The sequence below is a fragment of the Protopterus annectens genome, chromosome 16.part0, assembly GCF_019279795.1.
Source record: "Protopterus annectens isolate FY-2018-M chromosome 16.part0, PAN1.0, whole genome shotgun sequence".
NCBI lineage: Eukaryota > Metazoa > Chordata > Ceratodontiformes > Protopteridae > Protopterus > Protopterus annectens.
In genome coordinates this window covers 133,204,035-133,231,963 of record NC_056750.1, presented here as the reverse complement: position 1 = coordinate 133,231,963, position 27,929 = coordinate 133,204,035, and the positions used below count along the sequence as shown (strand labels likewise).

The following is a 27,929-nucleotide window of genomic DNA, read 5'->3' as shown; positions in this document are numbered from 1 at the left end:
CATCTTGCCTTGCTGAGTTAATTAGATTAGACAGGGACAGTTAATCTTTAAACAGTTAGTGAGCTACAGTTAGATCGAATTTTTCTACCATCAGTGAGAAACTTATTTTACATTGTTATTTCATAATTCCTGTGTGTTAAGCTCTGTGGGTTATTGGAATCATTTATTTGGTGTATATATGTTCTAAATCATTTTATTTCTTAAATAAATCATTTTATTTATTAAATATTTTACTACCTTTTATTGTGGCTGGTTATTTAAAAGTACTTTTAGTAACCTGAGAGTGTTGATACTTATTGTGATAACACCATAGCCACTCCAAAAAGCCTTACTTCTTGGATTACATGCTACTATTTAAATCAATATTTATTTTATCCAATATAACTGAACACCCCTTTTGAAAGGTATTGTGGTATTTGACTGGTGGCAGTCATTACCTTGTAATTTGGGAAAGAGGACATAGCAGGTAAATCTGTGCCAGTCTTTTCCAATAGTGTTTGTATGTGTGAATACCAAATATTTAAAGAGTGAGTGTGCCAAATACCTAGAACTGGGTTACAGTGCTCTACAGTGATTAGTGCGAAGACTCATTTGGTGACCTGTACTGAAGCATATAGTCCAGTCCCAGGTTTGGAGCCTGTTCCCATGCACCCTTATGGGAAATTGTGTATTTCCATCCCTGCTTTCAGTGCCGCTTCCTTAATGGAAACAGTGGTAAGGATTGAGGGTCCTTAGTTACTGCCCCAAGCTAAGTGGGGTCTTAACGGTAATATTTGTACAGGGATAAAGCTTTTATTCCCCAACTGTTGTAGCCCCTATTATGTAGGTCCATGTGCATTCCAACACACTTCTCAAGTGATCCCTTTAAGTGTGTGACTTCTGATGACTATGATATGGCTTCCTCTGTGACATCAGTTGATAATGTGCAAGTCTAGAGATTGTGAAATTAGCTAAGCAAGTGTTCAAAATCAGTAGCATGTACCTCATCTCAATGTATAAAATCATTGGCGTTAAGCAGAAATGGCTCAGTCAAGACTAAGATGAGACATTTTGCTAGGTTTTAATTGGTGGCGGTTATTGATACCCTAAGTGCTATACTACCCTGTAATCCTGCCCAGTTTCACAATGAAATATTTTTGTATCTTCTGTTGCACGAATGTTAGCACAAGACAACATTGCTACTCAGTGGTGGGAAATAATAATTCTCATTTCACATCCTCCAGCAAAAACTGTTGAAAATTCACCTTCAGCTGCATAATTTTGCTGACTGCCACACAATGAAGTTAGAGACGATGCATGTTGGAAAATAATCATTATATAGATTTGTGTAGACTTTTGTTATGTCAGCCATCCCAGCTTCCACAGTTCACTGTAAGCCTAATTTGATGTTAAAACTGACTGTAAGGTATGTTGAGGCTTGTGATCCACTGATTACTGTTGTCTGTTGCACAATAAATATTTAATTTGTCATTCTTCCATAATGTTGTCACACTCCTTTCAAATGTGTGACTTTCTATAAGTGTTATACAAAATAGTCCTGTAGAGGCAGTGGGTAATACATGTCATATGTCAGTGAGTTAGACATTTATTTTTATTTACTTAATTTAGTGGGGTGGTACACTGTTCACAACAGAAGAAATTCACATAAAAAATAGAACAAATTCATAAATATGAACTAGTCACCAGAAGGTAGATAATTCCACAGATAATTGAAACAATATGGGTTCATTTTAGTAGTAAATATGAGAAGAAAGCAGCAGGTATGAACAGAGGGCCAAAGTACAGTGAGGTAATTGAGGGAACGTTAGGTGATTTCTCCAGTGGAAAAGTACATGCAGTCAGATTTTTGATGGAGGTGTCTTTTGAATGAAGCTCTAAAAACGGGGAAAGAAGATATTTCTTTTAGGTGAGGGGGGTGGGACTTCCAGAACTTTGATGCAAGAATGAAGAAGGAATGGTCAGTACAGTGTAGTTTGGTTTGTTATACCTGGAGAGAGGGGGTTAATTTGGAAAGGTTGTAGAGGTTGTAGGAGTAGTTTTATTATGGAGTTTAGCTACAAGTACTGAGAAGGTATCTAGGTGAAATAGTTTGAAACAAGGGGAATCCTAGCTGTGCAGGTGACTGGTAGCCATTTGACTTTGGAGAGACTGGTGCAGTGGTGTTCCTGAGGAAGGAACTGGAAATGAATCAGCAGATGTTTTTTTTCAGTGGACTGCAGAGTGGATGAGTTTTTTTTTTTTTTTTTTAAAGGCTGTTGCTATTGATGAGAAGCCTGTATTCAAATTGAGCTCTAGTTGATCTGGAGAGAAAGGGAGATTTTTTCAGGACCAGAATAAAATAGAATTAATCTTTTTCCTGATGTGTTGAATGTGGATTGGAAGTTAAGTAACTAGTCAAACCATACAAACCAGGTGTTTAAAGAATGTGGTTATCTTTATTGGGGAGCTACTGAGATATAACATGTTTTTTTAGAAGTTTTTTACAGCTTTTGTGAGGTTCTGAATATCACACTTTTTGTTTTGGATGGGTTTATGAGTAGCTTATCGTTGTTTAGCTAAGAGTTAAGGGAGTTAAGGTCAGATTGAAGCTGGGTTTGAATAGATGAATTCAAAGGGCTAGAAGGATAACCATGTCATCTGTGTAAAGAGTTATTAACAAGAGTAGAGAGGTCAGAAGTTTTCTTTTTTTTTAATAAAGATTGAAAACAACTGTGAGGTGAGTATGGATCCTCGGAGCACTCCTCTGTTAAGGGACGTAGGAGATGATAGGAATGACTCAAAGAAATGCTGGAACCAGGTAATGGTACTTAAATGGAATGAAGAAGTAGACAGTGGCCAATAAGATCAAAAGCTGTGACAAGGTCAAATAAGAGTGCTGCTGAAAGGTTTCAGTTATCCATGTTGAGAAGGATCTCATTTGAAAGCGACCATAGTGCTGTCATTGTGCTCCAGCCAGACCAGAATTCATGCTGTTTAGGGGTGGGGAGGTGGTACTGTTGCATGTAAGAGGACCATTTGGTTATTTATTAGTTTTTCAAGTATTTCCCAAGTGTAGGGAAGTTGGAGAAAGTTTGGAAGTGTAGGACATTTTCTGGCTGAGGTTGTTAGGTAAGAGGTTTGACAAGAGCAGTTTTTCTGATGTCTGGCATTGTGTTTTCAGTTAAGCATAAGTTATAAATATGGAGAAGTGCTGTGATAAGAAAGTCTTTGCAGAGTGATATAAACCAAGAGAGAAAGTTGTTTGCACCAGGAGATGCATACAAGGTTATGTTTCTTTGCAGGAGGTCAATTTTTTTTGTTAGGTTTTCTTAAAATAAAAGAGGGGTAAAATGAGGGAAGATTAGGTGAGTTGGGTGGGAAAGGCAGAGGTTGTAGTACTGGGGAGGTGGCTGAATTCCAAAAGCATTGCTGGCTCAACCAGTGCCCAACCCCCCCAGCTCTTCCACTGAAGGGAAAAAAAAGCGGACATTGGTGGGCAGATGCATTACACGCTCCATCCCTCCTGCCTAGCCATTGTGTGCCCTGTCTTCACCCCTTCACCATTTTATTAAAACAGGTTCTTCTTATAAAGTGTAGAAAAAAAGTCTGTTTGCTACAACTATAGCAAACAGGTGCTACAGTTTATACTCTGCCTACACAAAACACTATGGCCCTCAAGTTTTAGATTGAAAGAAATTACTGCATTCTTTTTAACAAATGTAGTCATCAGTTCACTACAGTTCATACTCTGCCTGTATGGAAAACTAATGCTCAGGTTTTAGTTTGCAAAGTGATTTTTTTAACTTTTAAACAATATCAAATTGCTTGCTATAATACAGCAAACAGTTGCTACAGTTTAGACCACATACACAGAGCACTACACTACTCAGGTTTGACCACAAATGCAATATCAGCTTTCAAAAGTCAGTACTTCATTAGACATTGGGATCAGCTGATTGTGCCCCCACCAACACTTTGCACCCAGGGTAGTTGCCCCTCTCACCACACTTTAGCTATATTACTGCTGAATTCCTTTAGAAAGTCACAGGTTAAGAGTTGGCCTTGAGAGGTCTGAATGATAAAAGTGGAGGAAATGGGATGTATAGATTTCTGACCTTTGAGAAAATTTACTTCCTGTTTAAAGTATTTGGGTTTGCTTGTCAGTGCAAGTTGTTTGTGTTTGAAATAGTTATGTGCCTGTGCATGTTTTAGTTAGATAGAAAGGTAAAGGCAGTACAATTTTCTTATAAGGGGTTTTGTCTCCTTGAAGACCGCGCATTGTCCTCAAGTTTGAGCAGAACTTTCAGTTCGGTGGTTGGCCAGGAGTTTTTATTGTATTTCAAAGGTGTTGTATGAAAGAGAAGTTGACTTAAAATTTAAGGAGGGTATGTGTAAGAGCTGTGGCAGTTGAGTTGGGGTAAAGTTGGCAACAGGAGACCAGCCCACCATTGCGAGGTGTTTTTCAAGGTTTTCTGTATTCATGGTGGATTTTGTTACTAAGGTAACTAGTTTGGGGGGCAGTATTGGTGAATAAAACAAATCCACAAAATGGCTAGACTTCTTGGACACAATTTATCATCTGAAGAAGTCTGATACAGTTGGACGAAAAGCGCTTAAATAAATTGTGTCCGAGAAGTCTAGCCGTTTTGTGGATTTGTTTTATTCTACAGTTTGCTTTAATTGTGTTTTTGGGTTTCGAGTAAGTATTGGTGATTGACCAATAATTGGATGGCTAGTGAAGACTGATCACTGAATAAGTGTGGAAGAACAGACATATTGGAAATAATGTATTTTTAGTATCTTAACAAGTGTGTGTTTCTAGGAATATATGTAGGCATATAATTAAATGTAGAATATATACACAAGCAATGGAACGAACCAGGCAGAATCCAGGCAAGGAGCAAAGGCACAAAAGTCAGTGATGCTATATAAAATCATTCATTTTTCATTATGGCAAGGAATCCAAATAAACAAGCAAGAAGTCTTCGAATGATAAAAACAGTCCACAGGTTTAATAAAAAATCGGTAAGCGCTTTCGCAGTAGAGCTTCTTCAGACCAAGTAGAGTTGATTTATAAGATGGTGGTAGTATTATTATATGTTTTAAATTATGTCTTTCTATATATGTGATTTATTTTTTTGTCTGTCCCATGATGAGCTGATTGCATGGAATCTCATTTTATCTACACTTGTGTAGATCTAAATGACAAAAAAGGTACTTTTGAGTTTGACTTTTTGACTTTGATAATGGGAGGGTTGTTAGTGATTAGCATAGGTCCAGAGATCTGGATGAGTAATGTTGTTGACTAACTGCATAAGGCTGATATTGGCTAGGAATTCAGCAGTGTCATTTCTGGGGTTCCTAGGTACTTTAGGTAGTAGCTTAGAAAGATAACATTTTTATAGTTGCAGGAAACTGAGGTGATGGTAAGATTAAGGGATTTAAATTTGTTAAGAGAGTCTGAAGTAGGAAAAAGCGATGCTATTAGAAGGTGGCTGTTTTCTAGGAGGGAACTTTTAGAAGGATCTAGTTGGGTTCCATATCTAAGGAGGTATTTGCTTGAGAAATGCTATTTAGATTAAGGTGTTTTTTTAATAAAGAAAGAGAGTTCCTCCAATTGGCCCATTGCCAGGTAGGCAAGGGATTGAATTCCATCTGGTATACGTTGCAACAATATATAAAACAACTGTTTACAGTGAACAATGATTTATTGCACAAATGTGTTGTGATACATTCTACTTGGATATGACACTTTTACAGGGGGAGTTGTTATTTGCTACCATGTGTGTTGTCTTCACTTTTAACCATGGCCATAGTCATGCACACACAAACTCCTGATGAACTTCCTCCATATGTGTACTATCTAACAAAAGTTGTATCACTTATAATGTGGTGTCATTAACTAATGCAATTTAGTCATGGGACCAAGAGTTACACATACAGGGTTCAAGTCTATGCTGATCTCACCTGTGGAATACTGAAAATTCATCACATATGCTACTATCCTATCCATGCACAAGGTCAGGACTTCCACTCCAGCTATTTACATTTTGTTTGCCTGATAGCAGGTTGTCTATTCCCCTGAAATGTACTTAGCAGAACCCTCTCTCTTGAGTTCTCTGTTAGCATGTCTTGCTATTATCTTATCCATGGGAATGTCTCCTTGCACAACAACAGGTGTTCAGACCTAGCTATTCACATTTTGTTTGCCTAATAGCAGGTTGTTCATTCCCCAGAAATGTACATGGCAGCCACTTGTCTCTGTTGAGTGCTGTGTTAGCATGCCTTGCTAATATCCTGTACTTATGAATGTATGACTTACCAGAGTTACAGGTTTAAATGCAGGTGTGTGCATTTTGTTTGCCTGATAGCAACTTCTCTGTAAGGCTCCATATTTAAATGTTGGCACTTGTAACACCGAGTGCTGACAGGTTGCAAACAATGGACCAAAAATCCCGGAGAAAAGTGTCACTCAAAAATCGATGTTCTCTTTAAACTTCTTTTTGCAGGGGGGCAAGTCCCCTCTGCATTTCCCAATGTGGAGGGCAATCTTCCCACTTGCCTCAGACTTATATATACCAAATCACAGTGTGCCAAAACTTGGAGGAAAAGAGAATATTAAAGGAAATAGCACCTCGGCTTGGTATATATAAAACTGCTTTTTCAGCATTCAGTCTGTGTTTTTCAGAACTCCATCTAGTGGGTCCTGACATTTCAAACAGTTACCTTTCTTTACCTAGGAACGTGTTATCCACTCATCTTTGTCACCACTGCTTCTGTTGCATGCCCTGCTACCCCAGTGTTCTGGAACATGTCAATGACATCAGCTGAGGGTCAGTATCATCCCAACGTTTGTCCTTTTTACTGCTGATGTGTTATATTCCCCACAATGTTAGTTATCCTGTCATAGATGGGTCCAATATGGGGTATATACTGGCATTTTCTCAACATATTGTATTCATCTGGCTTCTAATACCTCTCCTATGATATCCATTTGCAGGATATGTGTTATTACTATATAAGTGATCCATATATAGCTACAAGAATATGTGCTGTGTTATGGGGACTTGCATCATGAATACTTCACTGGCTACACTTGTTAAGGCAGTTCTAGAGGTGTACCACAACAAACAGCAACAAGAACCAAGAAAAACCCAAATGTCTACAAGCGAAAGAAACCAGGAACAGTGATGTTCTAGAGGTGTGTTACTTGCTCTGTTTTATTCCAATCTCCCTGGACATGTGAAACATTTCAAGATTTGTGTGGTTATGACCCCTTGCACTATGATGTATGTGGTGGCTCACCTTAACGTTATGACATGGATATACAAATGTATGGACTACTGCAGTGATGCACTGACCCATTTTAGGAAAATCCATCTTCAATTTTTAACCCACCTGTATGGTATAACTATGGGTGCTTGGTTGACACTATGTGGTTGTTAGGGATGTACATGTTGTGTCACACTAGTGCTTTACTGACATATCCTACATCTCCCATGTACATATTTCTCACCTGTCCTATGTTTCACAACTTGTTCACTTTTGTATAATAGTTATATGCTATTCCTCTTGACAGTTGGGGTTGTATGGCACATCCTTGTAGACTGCAGTCAATGATGATAGACTTTTATTGTTTCCGACTTCATACACTTTGAAAAATGCACAGTACTCATACAATTGTTACTCTGTCCACTTTCACAATGTATGGCAAGACAATTTAATAGTCGTCCCACTTTTTGTGTGTGCTCTCCTCACATTATTAGTATGTGTGTCCAGCATTCTTCCATTGAGGGCTTGAGAAATTTGCCCATGTATAATAAAATTGTCTTACATAGCCATAGTGTCCTACAACAGCTTTTACTGTTGAACGTTCTCCTGACTCTTTGTTTATGCAAATTACATTTCAAGTAGTTTACACAATATCTCCATAAGTTCAGTTATTGGATTGTACACCATCATGCTTCATTGTCTGTAGGTTGCTAGGCTTTTCCTTGTTTGTGCTTTACTTTGTTTTGATACTTATATGATATTGTTCAGTACATACAAACGTGCCTATCCTTCCATGGATTGTCATGCAGACTCATCTGTTTACATTGTATACAGATATATGGCCATGCAATTGCTTAACACAATGTGCCTATGAGCTTGCCTTGTGGGCTCATAGTGAGCTTACCCATTCTGTTATATCATTTGGCTTCTTGCATATTTGATGATCAGTGCTGCTCATAATGCTAATACCAGTGATCATGTTAGCTTAGGCTTGACATGTACACTCTGTAATTAGGTGCGTAGGGTCATAGCTAAGTACTAGGCTAGCTTCCCTTTTAGTGCTCAAATTAAGCTATCCCATTTAGTTAGAGACTGCCCTTACCCATCCTGTGGTCAATAATTATATATCACCCCTAATAAGAATAACTGGGATTATACCATAGAAAATTTGAGGGGACCAATGCATGGGATAAAGCATTTAGGAGTTGTCTCTGTCCATTACTACTTCAGGGGGACAATCCTGGAGTAAATTTTCTGTTTCCCATCCATAGATCTAAGTTGTGCTTGAATATGGATTGGGTAAACTATGTTTTATGTGGATGAGGAGTCTGTTCCAAAGCAGCAGTATCCTCTGTGAGATATACCTCCCCCTCCAGACTGCTCTATTGATGCTGCAGAAAAGGTTTAGATCCCTAGACTGGTTATTTTTATGCCATTTGACTTGCTGATGTGCAGCAAATCCATTAAAATTGGGTCAGAGGATGCCTTGTATGCCAGACATACCAGGCACAGGTCACTTATTACCAGTCTGTAGAATGTTGAGTATAGTAAAAGGGCTTTGAGTTGTTCCATGTGAGACACATCATTTAAGCCTTGTAACCTTTTAGTAAGGTATGTCTGTGGGTGTCCCAGCTGCTGCATGTACATGGACAGATACATGCCAAAGGGGTTATTATATTACATGATTGGCCAAATGAGGGCTGAATAAAGGAGGACAACGACATCCTTAGATCTGGACACAACCCCTTTGTTTATAAGTTATACACTACATATGTAATTGTTCACATACATTCCCAAGTCCTGAACAACTGGGTCAACTCTTAGGGGTGTATTGTCAATGTGGTTCTCTGGGGTAGGTGACTTCCCAAAGGATACAGTAATGCATTTTTTGCATTTAGTTTCAGTTCATGGTTTTGGCACCAGCAATTTATTTGAGACAAACCTTCCTGCAAGATGGCTAAGTCATTTGGGGATTCAATGAAAGCTTCCAACATACAGTCATCTGCAAACTTAGTCAAGCAGAGTCCTTTGGTATGAGCTTTTACTTCAGAAAAGCAGATGCAAAATAGGAGGGGTCCCAGCAATGAACCCTAGGGAACTCCACTGGAGACTGGTCTCTTACAGGAGTAATGTCCCATAGTTTGATTTCCTACATCCCGTGAGCCAATTGGCAATCCAGTTGGTAACATAGTGGTTTATTCCCAGTTTATTTACATTTCTACCATGCCTGATTAGGGAATTGTGTCAAAAGCTTTGACCAGGTTGAGGTTAGCAGTGTGTAGTATTTTGCCTTCATCCATTGCTTTGGTGATCTTTTCAAAAAAATCCACCAGGCGGAGTAAGCATGACCTGTCCTTGATGAATCCAAACTGAGACAGGTCAAATGTTTGGAGGTTCTCTTTGTCCTGACTGATTAATTCCATGATAAGTCTTTCCATAGCTTTACATATGAGGTTGTTTTAGACTTATGGGTTTTTAATTGTCTGGGTCTGTGAAAGGTCCTCCTTTATGCAGGGGAATGAGTGTAGCTGTTCTCCATTCACTTGGTATAAAGCCTGTATTGAGGCTGAGGTTGAACAGTGCTGTTAGGGCTGTGGCTAAATCATGCTTTGTGCTATTTAAGATTCATCCAGGGATATTGTCAGGACTCATCGATGCAGTATTTTTAACTTTGATAGCACTTTTAGGACCTGGTCTTGGGTGATATCTGGAAGTGAGCCAGTTTCAGGTATGTGTTGAGGAACAGATGGAGGTGAAAGAGAGGAGTAAAGTTAGAGCTAAATTTATCTGCCAGTATGTTCACTGTGAATGAATGAATGAATGAATGAATGAATGAATGAATGAATGAATGAATGAGTGAATGAATCCCAGGGTCTGACTCTGGAATCATTTTCATTTGGGAATGGGAAAATGGAAGAATTTCCTCTATTTTGGACCAATTTTAAAGCCTGCTTAGCTGATAAAAGAGGAAAGTGGGGCTGGGGGATTTGCTCCATGCAGGAACCACGTTAAAGCCCATTCCCAACAGTCATTGGACCTGAAGTTGACATGTTTCTGTTGGTTATTTGCGGGTCACTGAATTGTGGTTCTATGGATTTACATATATATGTATAAACATATATATGTATATATGTGTATATATGTGCAGTCACTGGTTGCAAGCATTCAGTGAATACAATAACATAACAGTAACTGTTTTTTCACTCATAACAACTGCTTTGTCACTCAGCCTTTCAGCTTGAGCTCCCTATAACAAACTATCATACATTCACTGGTGACAAGGTACAATGTTTCTCTAGACCTAGGCTAATGAACTCTTTAACAAGGAGAACTATGCAAGTATGGCAGGTGCAAATGGCCAAAATCAAAACCAAAAAGAAAAAACAAGCCAGCCCAAGTGAGTGGAATATATTGAAATGTGATAATATAGTGGCAGTAATAAGGTAAAGCGCATGGTACAAAGCACGAAACCCAAAAGTCACACTGGTTTCGGCAAAGAATTGCCTTCTTCAGTGACAACATAACATTTATTACTTACACAAATCTTTAAATAGTAAAAAGAAATGAGCAGACACAATCCCATCGGTTTATTACAAGTGGTCATTAAGACCTGGTGAAAACAATGCACCCAATTTAATAATCCAACTTCTTTCCTTCTGTGTCAGCACAGTGTGCCAACCCAGTTTATGAGTTCTATCCCCCTGAATTTTATCAATAACCATAAAACTAAAAGAAGCAGCACTATGTTTAACAGTCTGCCTATACAATGCATTGGACAGCCTCTTGTTCTATAAATCACTAAAGTGTTCTGACATACGTAAACGAAGTGGGCATAATGTTTGGCCCACATAAAATCAGAACAGGAACAAGTTGCCAAATATATTATCCAGTCAGTGCTGCAATTAGCTAAGAGCTTCATTTGATAAACAATGCTGCTATTTTTGCTAGAAAACTGTTGGGACTTAAAAATAAATTTGCAAAAGGAACAGTGTCCACAGGGGAAAGACCCAATCAATTTTTCCCCAGTGAGTGTCAATTGTTGACTAACAGACAATGAACTTCTCCAGTGTTTGTAATGACTAAAGTATGGTCCCAGATTCTGACCCTTACAATAAGAAAACATGCATTTAGGTGTAAGAGTCTCTGACAGTGACTCATTAGCTAGTAATATACCCCAATGCCAATTAACAGTGTCCCCAAGAACATTGATGTTTCGCCCAAAAGTGGTGACTAATCTGATAGAGGAAGTCTCCTCATCAGACCTGTCCCTATATTCCAATAGATCTGCCCTATCCCTGGATGAGGCCCATGTACTGGCAGACTTACCCTCATCATAACGATAGCCCCTGGCCTGGAATCTATGGATAAGATCCTGGTCATGCCATTTGCAGGTGTCCTAAGAGGAACATATATGTCTGATCCATAGAAATTGGGATTTTGGTATATTTCTAACAATGTGACATGGGTGAAGCCTAGTGGCATGGCTATTAAACTCAGGGTGTTTACGAAACACCTGGCTGCTAAGGGTATTATCCGAATTCTTAGTGATTGTAACATCCAGGAAATTAATTTGTTTAGCATCGCTATTAACAGTGAACTCAATACCCAACTTTTTGTCATTGAGGTATTGAACAAAGTCCTGTAAGTATACCCTATCAGCTCACCATACCATCCAGCAGTCATCAGATATCGTCTGTATATGTCAATTTCCACCAAAAAGATGTTATGATTATTATCATAGATCAGTTGATTCTCAAGATAACCCATAAACAGATCCATATATATGGGGGCAAACGATGCTCCCATAGCAGTACCTCTAACCTGCCAATAACATTCCCCATGAAAGTAAAACACATTTTTGGTAAGGATGTATTCCACAAGGCATATCAAAAATGTATTAAATCCCAGAGCCTTAGCTAACCAATATTGAAAAGCTTCCAAGCCTGCCCAGAGTGGTATGTTGGTGTAAAGAGCAGTAACATCCAGAGTACATAATAAGCACTTGGGATCCAATTGCAATCAGAAATGATTTTAAGGAACTGTGTAGTTCCTTGAACTCTAGATCTCACAAATTTTAATAGGTTCATAGGTAGGTAGTAGGCTATCTGCCCGAAGGCATTTATAAGCCTAGCCAGAATGTGTTGGATTTTGCCGCCCCTAGATTAGTTCCCTGTGCCTTTGTCTAGCAGAGCCACTGAAGTGATCTCCAGGGTAAACTTTCTGTTTCCCATCCACTCTTCAAGGTTTCTCTTGAAGAGTGCTAGTGAGGAGCTCTGCCTAATGTAGACTGGAATCTTGTTCCAAAGCATGAGAAGTCTCTGGGACAGAAATCTATCCCTCCAGCATGTCCTGTTTATTGTTCTGGTGAGGTTTAGATCCCTAGAGCACGTGGCTCAAGGGGATAAGGTTTTTTTTAGGTGGAGCATGTCCATCAATTCTGGGTTGGACATGGTCTTATATGTCAGGCAGTGATCACCTCTGAGAAGGCTGTATGCAACCGAGTACAGCTGAAGTTTCTTCAGTCGAGTTGAATAGGGCATGTTTGAGGCCAGTGATCCTCATGGTGAGGTACTTTTATGGTCTTTCCAGCTGTTGCAGGTGTCTTGTAAGGTACATCCCAAATGGGGCTTTGTACTCTATGATGGGTCTGATGATTGATGATTAGGGGGGCACAATGACCTCTTTTGATCTGGATGCAAACCCTTTTGTGATTTGGTGGGCCACATAGAAGGATTTTCTAACCACTTTGGCAATGTGATTATCAAAGGAGAGATTACTATCTACTTGGGTCCACAGATCCCTTATTACGTTTTCCATATTTAGGGGACTACCACCTATGTGGTAGTTTGTGGGTACTTTGTTATTTCCAAAGGGAATAACTATGCACTTTTTGGCATTTAGCTTGAGGCCATAATTTTGACACCAGGTATCCGTTTCAGTGAGACCCTTTTGGAGGATGTCTGTGTCAGCCGGTGAGTCAATTATAGCCTCTAGTTTGCAGTCGTCTATGAACTTGGTCAGCCATAGTCCTCCTGTGCTTGTCTGTACCTCTGAGAAGTATATGCCGATCAGGAGGGGTCCTAGGACTGAGCTCTGGGGAATGCCACTTGTAACCGGTTTAGAGTCAGACCTAGCTCCCGCAACTCTCACCATGTGAGTTCTGTCCATGAGCCAATTGGCAACCCATCTTGTGACATAGGGATTTATGTTCAGGCTGGTGAGCTTGTCTATAATACCAGAATGGGGAATGGTGTCGAAGGCCTTTGCAAAGTCTAGGTAGGCTGTGTGTACCACCTTTCCCTCATCTATAGCCTTGGTAACTTTCTCAAAGAAGTCCACCAGGTTAAGGAAGCATGATCTGCCCTTAACAAAGCCGAACTGGGTAGGGTCCAGTGTTTGGAGGTTCCCAATGTCTCTGTTAATGAGTTCCATGATGATGCGCTCCATAGCCTTGCAGACCAAGCTAGTCAGTCTTATAGGGCAATAGTTCCTGGGGTCTGTTGTGGCTCCACCTTTGTGGAGTGGAATAATTGTTGCTGTGCACCACTCTATAGGTACGTAGCCTGTGGAGAGGCTGAGTTTGAACAGTGTGTTTAGGTGAGGGTTTAATTCATCTTTGAGCTCATGTTGGACGCAGCTATTGATGCTGTGTTTTTGGCTTTGGAGAGGGCCATTTTTAACCTGAGTGTCTGTGATTTCAGGGGCTCTACATTCTTCTGGTATGGTTATGGGCCCTTTTGGGGTGAGAGTGAGGTGAAGTTTGCACGGAACCTGTCTGCCAGGGTGTTGGCAATATCGGTTGGTTCAGTGTATTTTGTGCCATTCTGCACCAACTCTGAGCAGATCTGAGCATTGCCACTTAGATTCTTGATATAGCTAAAGAATGCCTTGTGGTTATCTTTGGAGTCCTAGGCAAGTTTTCTTTCAAAACTCACCTTGGGCGATTTTATGAGGGATCATAGTTTCTTGCTGATACTGATTAGGGATGTCTTCTCTTCTTGGGATTTTACTCTTTTCTGTACTAGTTTCCTCCTTTTGTTGTATAACTTGTTTATGGCAGGGGTCCACCCGACTGGTTTCCTTTTCTTGCAGGAGTGAGTCTTGGTTTTGCTTGGGATAACACAATCCATGCATTATTATAGGTGCCTGTAGAATGCATTAGTAAAGGATTTTGCAGCTTGGACAGCATTATCCTTTAGCATGGGGCTTTGAAACTTTCCACCTCCATCTTAAGTAATGTGAAGTTTGCTTTTGAAAAGTTTTTCACAGTGGTTTCCTTGTCCGAGAGTGGGAGTGGAATGTGGATATTCAAAGTGATTTGTTTATGGTCAGATCTAACCAGCGAGGGGTTGACCTCCGGTGCGGGACACCGGTCGCCCATGTTGGTGATGACCAGGTCCAATATGTTGTCGCCTCTGGTGGGAGTGTTGACCAGTTGTTCCAGGGAGTTTGAGTTTATAAATTCTAGGAAATGTTGGACAAGGGAGTTAGTACTTGAGTAGTTCTCCCAGTTAATGTTTGGGTAGATGAAATCACCCAATATTAGGGTGTTTGGTAGGACCTTTATGTTACCCAGTGTTTCCAGAGATGTGGAATGGGGGTCCTGGGACATAGTGGGTGATCTATAGCAAGCTACAATTTGAATTGCAGTTTTGCCCATTGTTAGTTGCACGTGGATAATCTCTGAAGCATTGTGCTGTGCCACTAACCTGGAAGTGTGGGTATCCTTGATGAATATGGATACACCCCTGCCTTTTGTATTTTGGTCCGGGTTCTGTGGCCAAAATATATGGTATGAGTTGTATCCTGGTAGTGCTGGGGTGCTCTCTGGAGCCTTAAACCAGGTTTCTGTTACTGGTTGTAAATATAATGCGAGAAAAGCAGACAGAGGTTCAGTAAGCAAACCCCGCCCCAAAACTGGTTTAAAAAGATTCTTATGGATCTTGGATAACAAATATAAATATTGTTGTTTAGGATTGTGAACATTTAGATGATACCGATCTGAATCAGTTATAATACCTTCTTCTACAGCACTCCGTAAATATTCATCAATTTCTAACTTAAATTTGGTAGTGGGGTCTAGAGGCATAAGCATGTAAAATCGCGCATCTAGTAGCTGTTTTTGGGCTTCTGCAAAATAAGCAGCCCAATCCATTACAACCACTGCCCCACCCTTATCAGCTGGAAGGATGACAATATTTTTGTTATTACACAAATCCATGAGTTCCTGTTGTTCCCTCTGTGATAAGTTATGTGGCAAATCAGAGAGTCACTCATCTTAAAGTGTAAATCCTTGAGAACACATTCCTGGAAAATGGAGACGTGTTTATTAATGGGAGGCATACAATTAGATGGTTGAAACCTAAAGTCATTAGACCTTTGAGATCTGTCATTTGGGACAAAATCCAATTTAAGGTTAAGCAGGTGGCAAAAAGCAATAACATCACGAACAAAAGTATCTTATTGGACAAAAAAGCCAGGGACGTAATTAAAGCCTTTATTTAACAACTGCAATTGTACTTCAGTCAGTACAACAGAGGAAATATTGTGTACATTACACACATCAATAACTGAAGCAGAGTTTCTATACTGTCATTTTTTCTATGTTTTCTGCCACCCCTGTGCCTAAAGGGTGATGAAGATTAGTCATTACAAACATTGTCTGTTAGTCAACAATTGACACTCACTGGGGAGAAATTGATTTGGTTTTTACCCTGTGGACACTGTTCTTTTTGCAAATTTATTTTTTAAGTCCCAACAGTTTTCTAGTGTAAATAGCAGCATTGTTTATCAAATTAAGTTCTTTGCTAATTGCAGCACTGATTGTATAATATATTTGCAACTTGCTCCTGTTCTGATTTTATGTGTAGTGACTGAAGTACAGTTACAGTTGTTAAATAAAGGCCTTAATTATCTCCTTGGCTTTTTTGTCCAAGAAGATACTTTTGTTCATGATGTTATTGCTTTTTGCCACCTGCTTAACCTTAAATTGCATTTTGTTCCAAATGGCAGCTCTCAAACGTCTACTGACTTTAGGTTTCAGCCATCTAATTTTATGCCTCCCATTAATAAACATGTCTCAATTTTCCAGGAATGTGTTCTCAAGGATTTACACTTTAAGATGAGTGACTCTCTGATCCTATCACATAACTTACCACAGAGGGAACAACAGGAACTTATGGATTTGCATAATAATAAAAATATTGTCATCCTTCCAGCTGATAAGGGTGGGGCAGTGGTTGTAATGGATTGGGCTGCTTATTTTGCAGAAGCCCAAAAACAGCTACTAGATGCGTGATTTTACATGCATATGCCTCTGGAGCCCACTACCAAATTTAAGTTAGAAACTGATGAATATTTACGGAATGCTGTAGAAGAAGGTATTATTACTGATTAAGATCGATATCATCTAACTGTTCACGATCCTAAACAACAATAATTATATTTGTTACCTAAGATCCATAAGAATCTTTTTAAACCACCAGGGAGGCCTATTGTTTCAGGGTGGGGTTCGCTTACTGAACCTCTGTTTTTCTCACATGATATTTATAACTTTTATTAAAATTTATGAAATGTAGAAGGCAAGACACTACACAGTTCTTTAAAATCATTTCTGATATGCAATTGGATCCTGGGTGGTTATTATGTACTCTGGATGTTACTGCTCTATACACCAACATACCACACTGGGCGGGCTTGGAAGCTTTACAATATTGGTTATCTAAGGCTAAATTATATCCTCTGGAATTTAATACATTTTACATGCCTTGCAGAACATATTCTTACCAAAAATGTGTTTTACTTTCATGGAGAATGTTCCTGGCAGATTAAAGATATTAGTACAGGGGCGTCTTTTGTCTCCATATATGTGGATCTGTTTCTGGGTTATCTTGAGGATCAATTGATCTATGATAATAATCACAACATCTTTTGGGATGAAATTGACATATAGAGATGATATCTGGACAATTGCTGGATGGTATGGCGGGTGGATAGGATATATTTACAGGAATTTGTTCAATACCTCAATGACAAGTGGGGTATTGAGTTCACTGTTAATAGCGATGCTAAACAAATTAATTTCCTGGATGTTACAATCACTATGAATTCGGATAATGCCCTTAGCAGCCAGGTGTTTTGTAAATACCCTGATTTAATAGTCATGCCACCAGGCTTCACCCACGTCACATTGTTAGAAATATACCAAAATCCCAATTTCTATTGATCAGACATATATGCTCCTCTCAGGAAACCTATGCATGGCATGCCCAGGATCTTATCCATAGATTCCAGACCAGGGGCTATCATTATGATGAGATTAAGTCTGCCAGTACATGGGCCTCATCCAGGGATAGGGCAGATCTATTGGAATATAGGGACAGGTCTGATGAGGGGACTTCCTCTGTCAGATTAGTCACCACTTTTGGGTGAAACATCAATGTTCTTGGGGACACTGTTAATTGGCATTGGGGTATATTACTAGCTAATGAGTCACTGTCAGAGCCTCTTACACCTAAATGCATGTTTTCTTATTGTAAGGGTCAGAATCTGGGACCATACTTTAGTCATTACAAACACTGGAGAAGTTAATTGTCTGTTAGTCAACAATTGACACTCAATGGGGAAAAATTGATTGGGTCTTTCCCCTGTGGACACTGTTCCTTTTGCAAATTTATTTTTAAGTCCCAACAGTTTTCTAGCAAAAATAGCAGCATTGTTTATCAAATGAAGATGTTAGCTAATTGCAGCACTGACTGGATAATATATTTGGCAACTTGTTCCTGTTCTGATTTTATGTGGGCCAGACATTATGCCCACTTCGTTTACGTATGTCAGAACACTTTAGTGATTTATAGAACAAGAGGCTGTCCAATGCATTGTATAGCAGACTGTTAAACACGGTGCTGCTTCTTTTAGTTTTATGGTTATTGATAAAATTCAGGGGGATAGAACTCATAAACTGGGTTGGCACACTGTGCCGACACAGAAGGAAAGAAGTTGGATTATTAAATTGGGTGCATTGTTTTCACCAGGTCTTAATGACCACTTGTAATAAACCGATGGGATTGTGTCTGCTCATTTCTTTTTACTATTTAAAGATTTGTGTAAGTAATAAATGTTATGTTGTCACTGAAGAAGGCAATTCTTTGCCGAAACCAGTGTGACTTTTGGGTTTAGTGCTTTGTACCATGCACTTTACCTTATTACTGCCACTATATTATCAAATTTCAATATTTTCCACTAGCTTTGTAGCTGGCTTGTTTTTTTTTTTTTTCTTTTTACTGAGCTCTTTACCCTACTATATTCAGCCTTCAGCCAATCTAAATACTCACCTGACAAAGCACGATGCAACTATTATGCTAAACCACCAAAAGTATTATTTCAAGAGAATATCCATCTTAGTTATTTCAAGTTAATCTCTTGGCCAAACACATAATCCTTAAGTTATGTAAAATATATTTACAATGCTGCATTTATTCTGTTTATCGTAATGTCTGTATTTGTGTAAGTAGCAGTAACTGCAGCAGATCAGGTAAGCAGGTATGTGGGCATTAAGTGAGTGGCACGGTACTTATCTGCTGTCATTCTTATTTCAGTTTAATCTGCTAAACATACAAGAAGAGATTGGAAGGCATGAATTTATTTCCTGCCCACAGGGTTCACACTAGCTTCTATACTTGGCTTAGTACATGTGGCAGTTAAATGTAAATGAATAATAAAATAGTAAAATAAATATATGGTGATCATAAAGCACTTAAAAAAGTATGTGGTAACAGCCAGATGTCACAATTCTTATTTTCTTCATCGTGTTTTCGTTTCTGCTTTTTTAAAAATGTGGTACTGAAGAACATAGTGAAGCACCATCTCGACAGGTTTCCTACAGCAAATCTACTGGTAAGTTCTTTTTTTAACTAAATATTTAAAATTAAACATTAGTTCATGTATGTCATCATGGTGTTCTTTAGCATGCTTAGAATAACAAGATCCTGGAGGAGGATCATAGAATTATATACCACAATTAACAAGCAAGATCTACTTCATGGCTAGTTTCCTGTTCAGAACTCTTTTTAGCATTCATTTTCACTCGAGTTTCAGAGGCCAAGGGTTTAGGAAATTGTAGAACAACAAAATCTTCTGGAAAGGATAATGTTGTTCCCAGCTCCAGCTCCATCTGCATATTATGCAACTGAATAAAAGGCAACCAGAATGGAGTGGAGTATAGAAGTGCCTTGGTGTTATAAATTATGGAGAAATAAGCATCATAGATGAGTAATGTGCACACATCATATCTGCACATGTGGACTACTGTTAAATACATTTCAGATAGCACTGACAGAGTCCTTCCCCTACAGTGTGCACACATCATATCTGCACATATGTACTAGTGCTACATACATTACAGATAGCACTGACAGAGTCCTTCCCCTACAGTGTGCACACATCATATCTGCACACATAGACTATTGCTAAGTACATTACAGATAGCACTGACAGAGTGCTTCCCTTACAGTGTGCACACATCATATCTGCATACATGGACTACTGTTAAATGCATTACAGATAGCACTGACAGAGTCCTTTCCTTACAGTGTGCACATATATCTGCACACGTGGACTATTGCTAAGTACAATACAGATAGCACTGACAGAGTCCTTCCCCTACAGTGTGCACATATATCTGCACATGTAGACTACTGTTAAATGCATTACAGATAGCAGTGACAGATTCCTTCCCCTTCAGTGTGCACACATCATATCTGCACATGTGGACTATTGCTAAGTACATTACAGATAGCACTGACAGAGTCCTTCCCCTACAGTGTGCACATATGATATCTGCACATGTGGACTGCTGTTAAATGCATTACAGATAGCAGTAACAGATTCCTTCCCCTGCAGTGTGCACACATCATATCTGCACATGTGGACTATTGCTAAGTACATTACAGATAGCACTGACAGAGTCCTTCCCCTACAGTGTGCACATATCATATCTGCACATGTTGACTACTGTTAAATGCATTACAGATAGCAGTGACATATTCCTTCCCCTGCAGTGTGCACACATTATATCTGCACATGTGGACTATTGCTAAGTACATTACAGATTGCACTGACAGAGTCCTTCCTCTACAGTGTGCACACATCATATCTGCACATGTGGACTGCTGTTAAATGCATTACAGATAGCACTGACTCTCCTTCCCCTACAGTGTGCACAAGTCATATCTGTACATGTGGACTACTGCTAAATACATTACAGATAGCACTGACAGAGTCCTTCCCCTACAGTGTGCACACATCATATCTGCACACATGGATTACTGCTAAATGCATTACAGATAGCAATGACAGAGTCCTTCCCCTACAGTGTGCACACATCATATCTGCACACATGGACTACTGTTAAATGCATTACAGATAGCACTGACAGAGTCCTTCCCCTACAGCATGCACACATCATATCTGCACATGTGGGCTATTGCTAAGTACATTACAGATAGCACTGACAGAGTCTTTCCCCTACAGTGTGCACATATCATATCTGCACATGTGGACTACTGTTAAATGCATTACAGATAGCAGTGACAGATTCTTTCTCATGCAGTGTGCACACATCATATCTGCACATGTGGACTATTGCTAAGTACATTACAGATAGCACTGACAGAGTCCTTCCCCTACAGTGTGCACACATCATATCTGCACACATGGACTACTGCTAAATGCATTACAGAGAGCACTGACAGAGTCCTTCCCCTGCAGTGTGCACACATCATATCTGCACATGTGGACTATTGCTAAGTATATTACAGATAGCACTGACAGAGTCTTTCCCCTACAGTGTGCACATATCATATCTGCACATGTGGACTACTGTTAAATGCATTACAGATAGCACTGACAGAGTCCTTTCCCTACAGTGTGCACACATCATATCTGTACATGTGGACTACTGCTAAATACATTACAGATAGCACTGACAGAGTCCTTCCCCTACAGTGTGCACACATCATATCTGCACACATAGATTACTGCTACATGCATTATAGATAGCACTGACAGAGTCCTTCCCCTACAGTGTGCACACATCATATCTGCACACATGGATTACTGTTAAATGCATTACAGATAGCACTGACAAAGTCTTTCATCTATAGTGTGCACATATCATATCTGCACATGTGGACTACTGTTAAATGCATTACAGATAGCTGTGACAGATTCCTTCCCCTGCAGTGTGCACACATCATATCTGCACATGTGGACTATTGCTAAGTACATTACAGATTGCACTGACAGATTCATTCCCCTACAGTGTGCACACATCATATCTGCACACATGGACTACTGCTAAATGCATTACAAATAGCACTGACAGAGTCCTTCCCCTACAGTCTGCACAGATATATGCACATATGGACTACTGTTAAATGCATTACAGTTAGCACTGACAGAGTCCTTCCCCTACAGTGTGCACACATCATATCTGTACATGTGGACTACTGCTAAATACATTACAGATAGCACTGATAGAGTCCTTCCCCTACAATGTGCACACATCATATCTGCACACATGGACTACTGTTAAATCCATTACAAATAGCACTGACAGAGTCCTTCTCATACAATATGCACACATCATATCTGCACACATGGACTACTGTTAAATGCATTACAGATAGCACTGACAGAGTCCTTCTCCTACAGTGCACACACATCATATCTGCACACATGGACTACTGTTAAATGCATTACAGATAGCACTGACAGAGTCCTTCCCTTACAGTGTGCACACATCATATCTGCACATGTGGACTACTGTTAAATGCATTACAGATAGCACTGACAGAGTCCTTCCCTTACAGTGTGCACACATCATATCTGCACACATGGACTACTGTTAAATGCATTACAGATAGCACTGACAGAGTCCTTCCCTTACAGTGTGCACACATTATATCTGCACATGTGGACTACTGTTAAATGCATTACAGATAGCACTGACAGAGTCCTTCCCTTACAGAGTGCACACATCATATCTGCACATGTGGACTACTGCTAAGTACATTACAGATAGCACTGACATAGACCCCTCCCCCACAGTGCAGTGTTCCAAGGCTCTGTATGACCTGAGTGACAGATAGTCACCCAGTACAGATTCAGCTAACCATAATAACACCAGTCAGAAATTCTCCTGGACTGTTCTTGCACCAAGCATGTCTGCCTTCACTCCTCATCTCCTTTCTGTATATATCAGCACTCAGGTTATGGACTATGTGCCATCTGCTGTAAAAGGCAGTGCTTGAATGAAGAGTTTGTGTAGCATGAACTATGTAGTATTACACAGGCTTTGATTGCAAATGGTCTGCTGTGATCAGTTTACTAGTCTGGTAAGCAAACTAAATAAAAAAATGTAAATAAATACCGGACATTACAGTGGTTAAAACTCTTATTATTTTTGTCTTCCTTCCTTCCCTTTTCTCTTTCTTTCTTCTTCTTCTGTTTCCATCTTACCTCCATCACAGTGCAAACATTACATCATATGAACAACCTCTAGAAAATCTGACTTTCCCAGTTGTGTTGCAACATTGTTTATATGATGTTTTTTTAGGAAAAAAACAACACCTAATAATGTAACTTAGTATTCAACATAAAATAATAAAAAAAACATAGGCAGCTGTTCTTGGCTTTTGATAAAGACTGATTGACCATGGATGAAAAAGAGTGGTAAGGAGTGAAGTGATCCTGCCTTCATGGCAGTTCTATTTCAGGTTCATCTTTCTCGGCACCATAGTCTAACCACAGGTAACTGTACACAGAAATTGGGATGGTCATTCTACAAGTATGTAAAGTAAATGACTCAACACCCAACACATTGTTGGTTCAAAAAGTAAGGGATGGCATCATAGGGAGCTGCATTCTGATTCTGCTACCATGGTGTGTGTATTACTATTGAGTGGTTTACATTTTCCCCACTGTAATGACATTCCAATTTTATCAATTATATGAAGATCTGTTTTTGATGGAGTGTAAAGATGTAGGGTAACCCATTTACCAGTCTCATTAGAGGGAATCTGTTATATGATAATGGACCCTAATGCTCATCTCAGTAGTCTTCACCCCCAACGTCTGCTGATAAGGACCTTTTATTTCATTTAATTGTATTTATTTTATATATTAGTTAACTTGGTAAGCACACTGGACAGCAGTGTCTGTTTTTATGAATGACAAGAGAGTGCTACCTGGTTAAGTGACCTGCTCAAAATCACACAGTAGACAGGTGAAAGTGGAAGAACTCAAACCTTGTACCTTGGGTACAGAAAGCCACTCATTAGCAGCACAGAACCTTAATCCTGGAGGAAGGTCATAGGCTTATGTACCACAATTACCAAGTAATAGCTACGTCATGGTTATGTTCCTGTTTTCAGAATTCCTTTACTATTCATTGCTATTTGTGAGATCCAAAGGCTAAGGTTTTTGGGATATTGACCATAAATGAATATATGTGCATACATTGTAACTGCACATATGGGCTACTGCTATATGCACTGCACAAAGCACTGACATAGCCCACTGCAGTGTTTTAAAGCTGTTTGAATTATGCACTCACTTCCAGACTTTCTTAGCTGACTGCAATTTTAGGGGCAGATGCACCGTTTGTTTCATTCTTTGAAGGGAGTATTTTGAAGTAAAAAGATTGTCAGATCTATGCATGAATCTGTACTTTAAGTGACTTGCCCTTTAATTTATTTGCTGTTTTTGAGATGAAGATTTTGAATTGCAGCTATATTCCATCACAAAGTATAACCATGTTAACTACCAGCCCTCATTTGACAGCTCACAAATATACACTAGAGTCATTTTTGGTGATAACAGAATGATGTCTTTGCTCATCAATAAAATGCTCACTTCATCCATCAAATCAGTCAAAAGCCAGTGCATCTAGTTAAGAGTTTTCTCTACCCAATCACCCAGCCACACAACCATGTGATTCTAGACAAGACAGTTACTTTAAATTCATCAGTATGCATATCTCTAACTACCTAAGAGTAACCAATAAGCTGCATGAAGTACAACATGGACGTTACAAGTAAACCTGGAATGCCCATGACACTACTGACTTTGTATACTTCTGTATAAAAAGTGATAGGTTACTATACAATTAATCAAGTAGGTTATGCACTGGATGAATTAAGCATAACTGTAAAAAAGTACTGCTAAAACTAATGCCCTGGGTAAAGTAAGGGAAAACGAACACAACACATGAAGGGGTCCTCTCTCCATACACCTTTTACGAAATACAACCAACTCTTAGGTTACTCAGCGTTGTGGCAGGGTAACATTTAACTGGTCTGTTTCTTAACCATATGTTGATTAAGTGTACAGTTACTGACACAGGTCCCATTGCATATTTTTTTCATCTTTTAGGATCATATGATTCTGCTGACAATGAAGTTGCTTTGAATGTTCTTAAGGTGACTTTTTCAGCATGTTGATGAAAAGATTGGGTAGTTATTTGGCCAACAATTCAAACTTTATTTGCTGCTAATGTTGACCAGGTTTGTTCTGTTAGTATAGCAAACACTACAGAGATCATAAATGAGTCTTTAAATTTTTAGGTGTATTAATGAGATATAGTTGCCTTTTAACCATGTTAAAATTATTTGCATGCAAACAATGCAGTGATGCTATCAACATGCAGTATAGCACACTGAAGTAGAATTACTTAAGGGCATGTTTGTTGGCAGTTCAATTAGCTGTATGGACAGATATTTCCATCACGTATGCAGCATATATATATATATATATATATATATATATATATATATATATATATATATATATATATATATATATATATCTATATATGGGTCTATGACATTTCGCCAAAAATCTATTTCGCTGAAAATTTCTAACATAGGGTCCAAATCGCTGAAAATCCATTTCACAGAAAATATTACTGACAGTGTATCTGCCCTTTTCCCCCACTGTAGTGCGATCTTGGAGTGAGAATATTAAAGTAGGGTGCGTGTGGGGGGGCACAGCCCCCCACAATGGGGGGTGTGGGGGGCATGGCCCCCACCTACTCAGGTCAAACCTACTCTGGTCATAAACTACTTACTTACTCTTTTAATAGGGACTGCTCAATATAAAACAATGCTAGACAATATTAAACTGTACTAGGTGGGAGCTATGCCCCCATCACCCCTCATTGTGGGGGTCTGTGCCCCCCACATCCCCACCTACTTTAATATTCTCACTCTGAGATCATACTCCAGTGGGGGAAATGGGCAGATACACTGTCAGTAATATTTTCGGTGAAATGGCTTTTCGGCAATTTGGACCCTATGTCAGAAATTTTCAGCGAAATGGATTTTCGGCAAAATGACACTGATCCATATATACATATACATATTGCACCAAGTAAAACATTGCCTACTTTTTAATGTGCTTATATTGTTTGTTACTGATTTATTCTTTAATCATGCACAATGCTCTTACACCATATCACATTCTATAATGCAGTTGTACAATTATGGTAGGTATGATTATCTGACCAATCACTTTTCACTGTAATCTGTTACTGCCCTGTTATCTCATCTTGGAAGAATTTAGAGCAGGTTGGTGATATCAGCTTTTAGTTCATCTTAGGGAATTCCCTATAAGCATCTTTCAGATATTCCAACATATTATTTGCAGGTCTTGAAGAAGCTGTTGATTTTATAGTCCGTTCTTTTCCCATTCCATTCATTTCTTCAAAGAGATGTGTTTTTTGTATAATTACTGTTGACTGGTTTGTACGTAGTCCTAACATTACATTGTATTATACAATGGATTGAAAACTATCAACAACTGACTGTTCCAACTGGCTGAAACACTTTCATGAGTGAATTGACAGCTTTGAGTAGAAAAAAATAAATAAATACAAGTGACAGGATTCTCAGTCTTCATTTTAGAGCCCCAAGCTGCCAAGAGAAAGGTGAGTGATTTGGAGCAAACAGCAGTATGGTTAATGTATAATAACAGGAAGCCATAGTTTGGTATGAATAATGCACGGTTACCCGTAGTTTGCTCATTCTTCATTCTCATGGCCAAACTCAACGAACAATGGAAACTCTTGCATTAGTAATGCCCATGTCATATTTATTTCTATATTTTCATAGCAGTCGTTTTAAAAAGGCTGTTTTGATTGGTTAAAATACCAGATTGTGTGTAATTATTTACAACTGTATTTATATCAGTTTAAATTTAAGTATTCTACCTTTGAATTCTTGTCTTCTAATGGGGAATGGCAAATGGCCACAAGGGACTGAAAAGTGTACATTATTTTGCAGACTTACCTTAGGGCACAGACTGCGCTCTCACATAATAGAGACGTAAACGCCAGTAACTTTCAGATTATTTTCATTGAGTGGAATGTAAATTCTACCACAGTTTTGCAGCTTTGCATGTAAAAGGCTGTTGGTTCTATTCCCACACCAGGTAGATGGATTGCTGACATTGCAGTGCAGCATGGGAGGAGTGTACTCCTGAGATTGTCATCCTTCAAGTGAAATGTAAAATCAAGGCCTCATCTGCCTGAGTTGGTGGTAACTCAGGTGAATATAAAAGATCCCATGGCACCTGACAAGAAGAGTAGGGAATGTTACCCAACACCCTGGCCAAATTTCCTCTAGTAGTATAAATACCACTTTAAGTCTCCCCTGAAAAGAGGCTACTAGCCTAGTGGACCTAACCTAGTCAACAAAGGATAAATAAATAAATACTTTCTCAAGACTGCAGAAATGCCTTTGATATTTTTTCTCAGATATCCATATCCAGCACTGTATTGTAAAGCACTTAATGAGAAGAGATACTTTCTTGTGAGATGGCCTATATTAAATTAGAAATGCTCCCTTTAAAAGATTAGTTTAACAAGTGGTTAATAGAGGATTCAGAAACTGAAGTGACCATGCAAGCCAACAGAGTGTAATCTGCTAAAATGCTATCCTTTTTCTGAGAATAAGCAGGATTTTTAAACTACAGACAGGACATATCCTTACAAAGAATACATGTGTATACTTTGGTGATGATGCCATAGACATAAGTGCAAGATTCCAACATACCTAGTATCTCTCCCTGTATCTCTGGTATGTAGTCTTTTTCTTTTACTTCAAAGAAAATAAATATTGTAGGCTACAATGACATATAAAGTTATGATCAAATGTCTGTCATAAGACATCTGTAATCATAACTCATTTATTTATTATTCTCCAAATGGATGGCAAGAAAATCATCTCATGGTGAATGTTATGACATCCATTTCAAGAACACAAAGAATCCGCTTGTAACTGAAAAAACAACCATGACCATTTGTAATACGTAGATTTTTCTTCTACTTATGTGCCATAGTAGCCTTTAAAGCAAACAAAACGTGCACATGACAATGTGAGGTGTGTATCAATTTTTAAAACTGTTGGTTAATAGGTGTGCGCTTTATATTTGTCTGCTGTTGGTTTTACATGAAGTATAGCACAGTTTTTACAGTTGCTGGCTAGTTTTTGAACCAGTCCTATAGTGGTTTCCATCTGAATGACATCATAAGTTCAGTTTGCTACATAAAAGCAAGTTTCATCTGTAAGAACCTGACTATAACAAAGATTATGACTGGGGTTCTGATCATAACCAGGATG

General features: G+C 39.0%; 1 gene segment (V, D, J or C); it reads left to right on the top strand.

The window, feature by feature from the left end:
* LOC122790892 overlaps nucleotides 1–27,929 on the top strand; it is a 367,647-nt gene that overhangs the window by 267,371 nt on the left and 72,347 nt on the right. Inside the window, 1 exon segment of the C gene segment in view lies at nucleotides 19,099–19,146. Coding sequence covers nucleotides 19,099–19,146 — 48 coding nt within the window.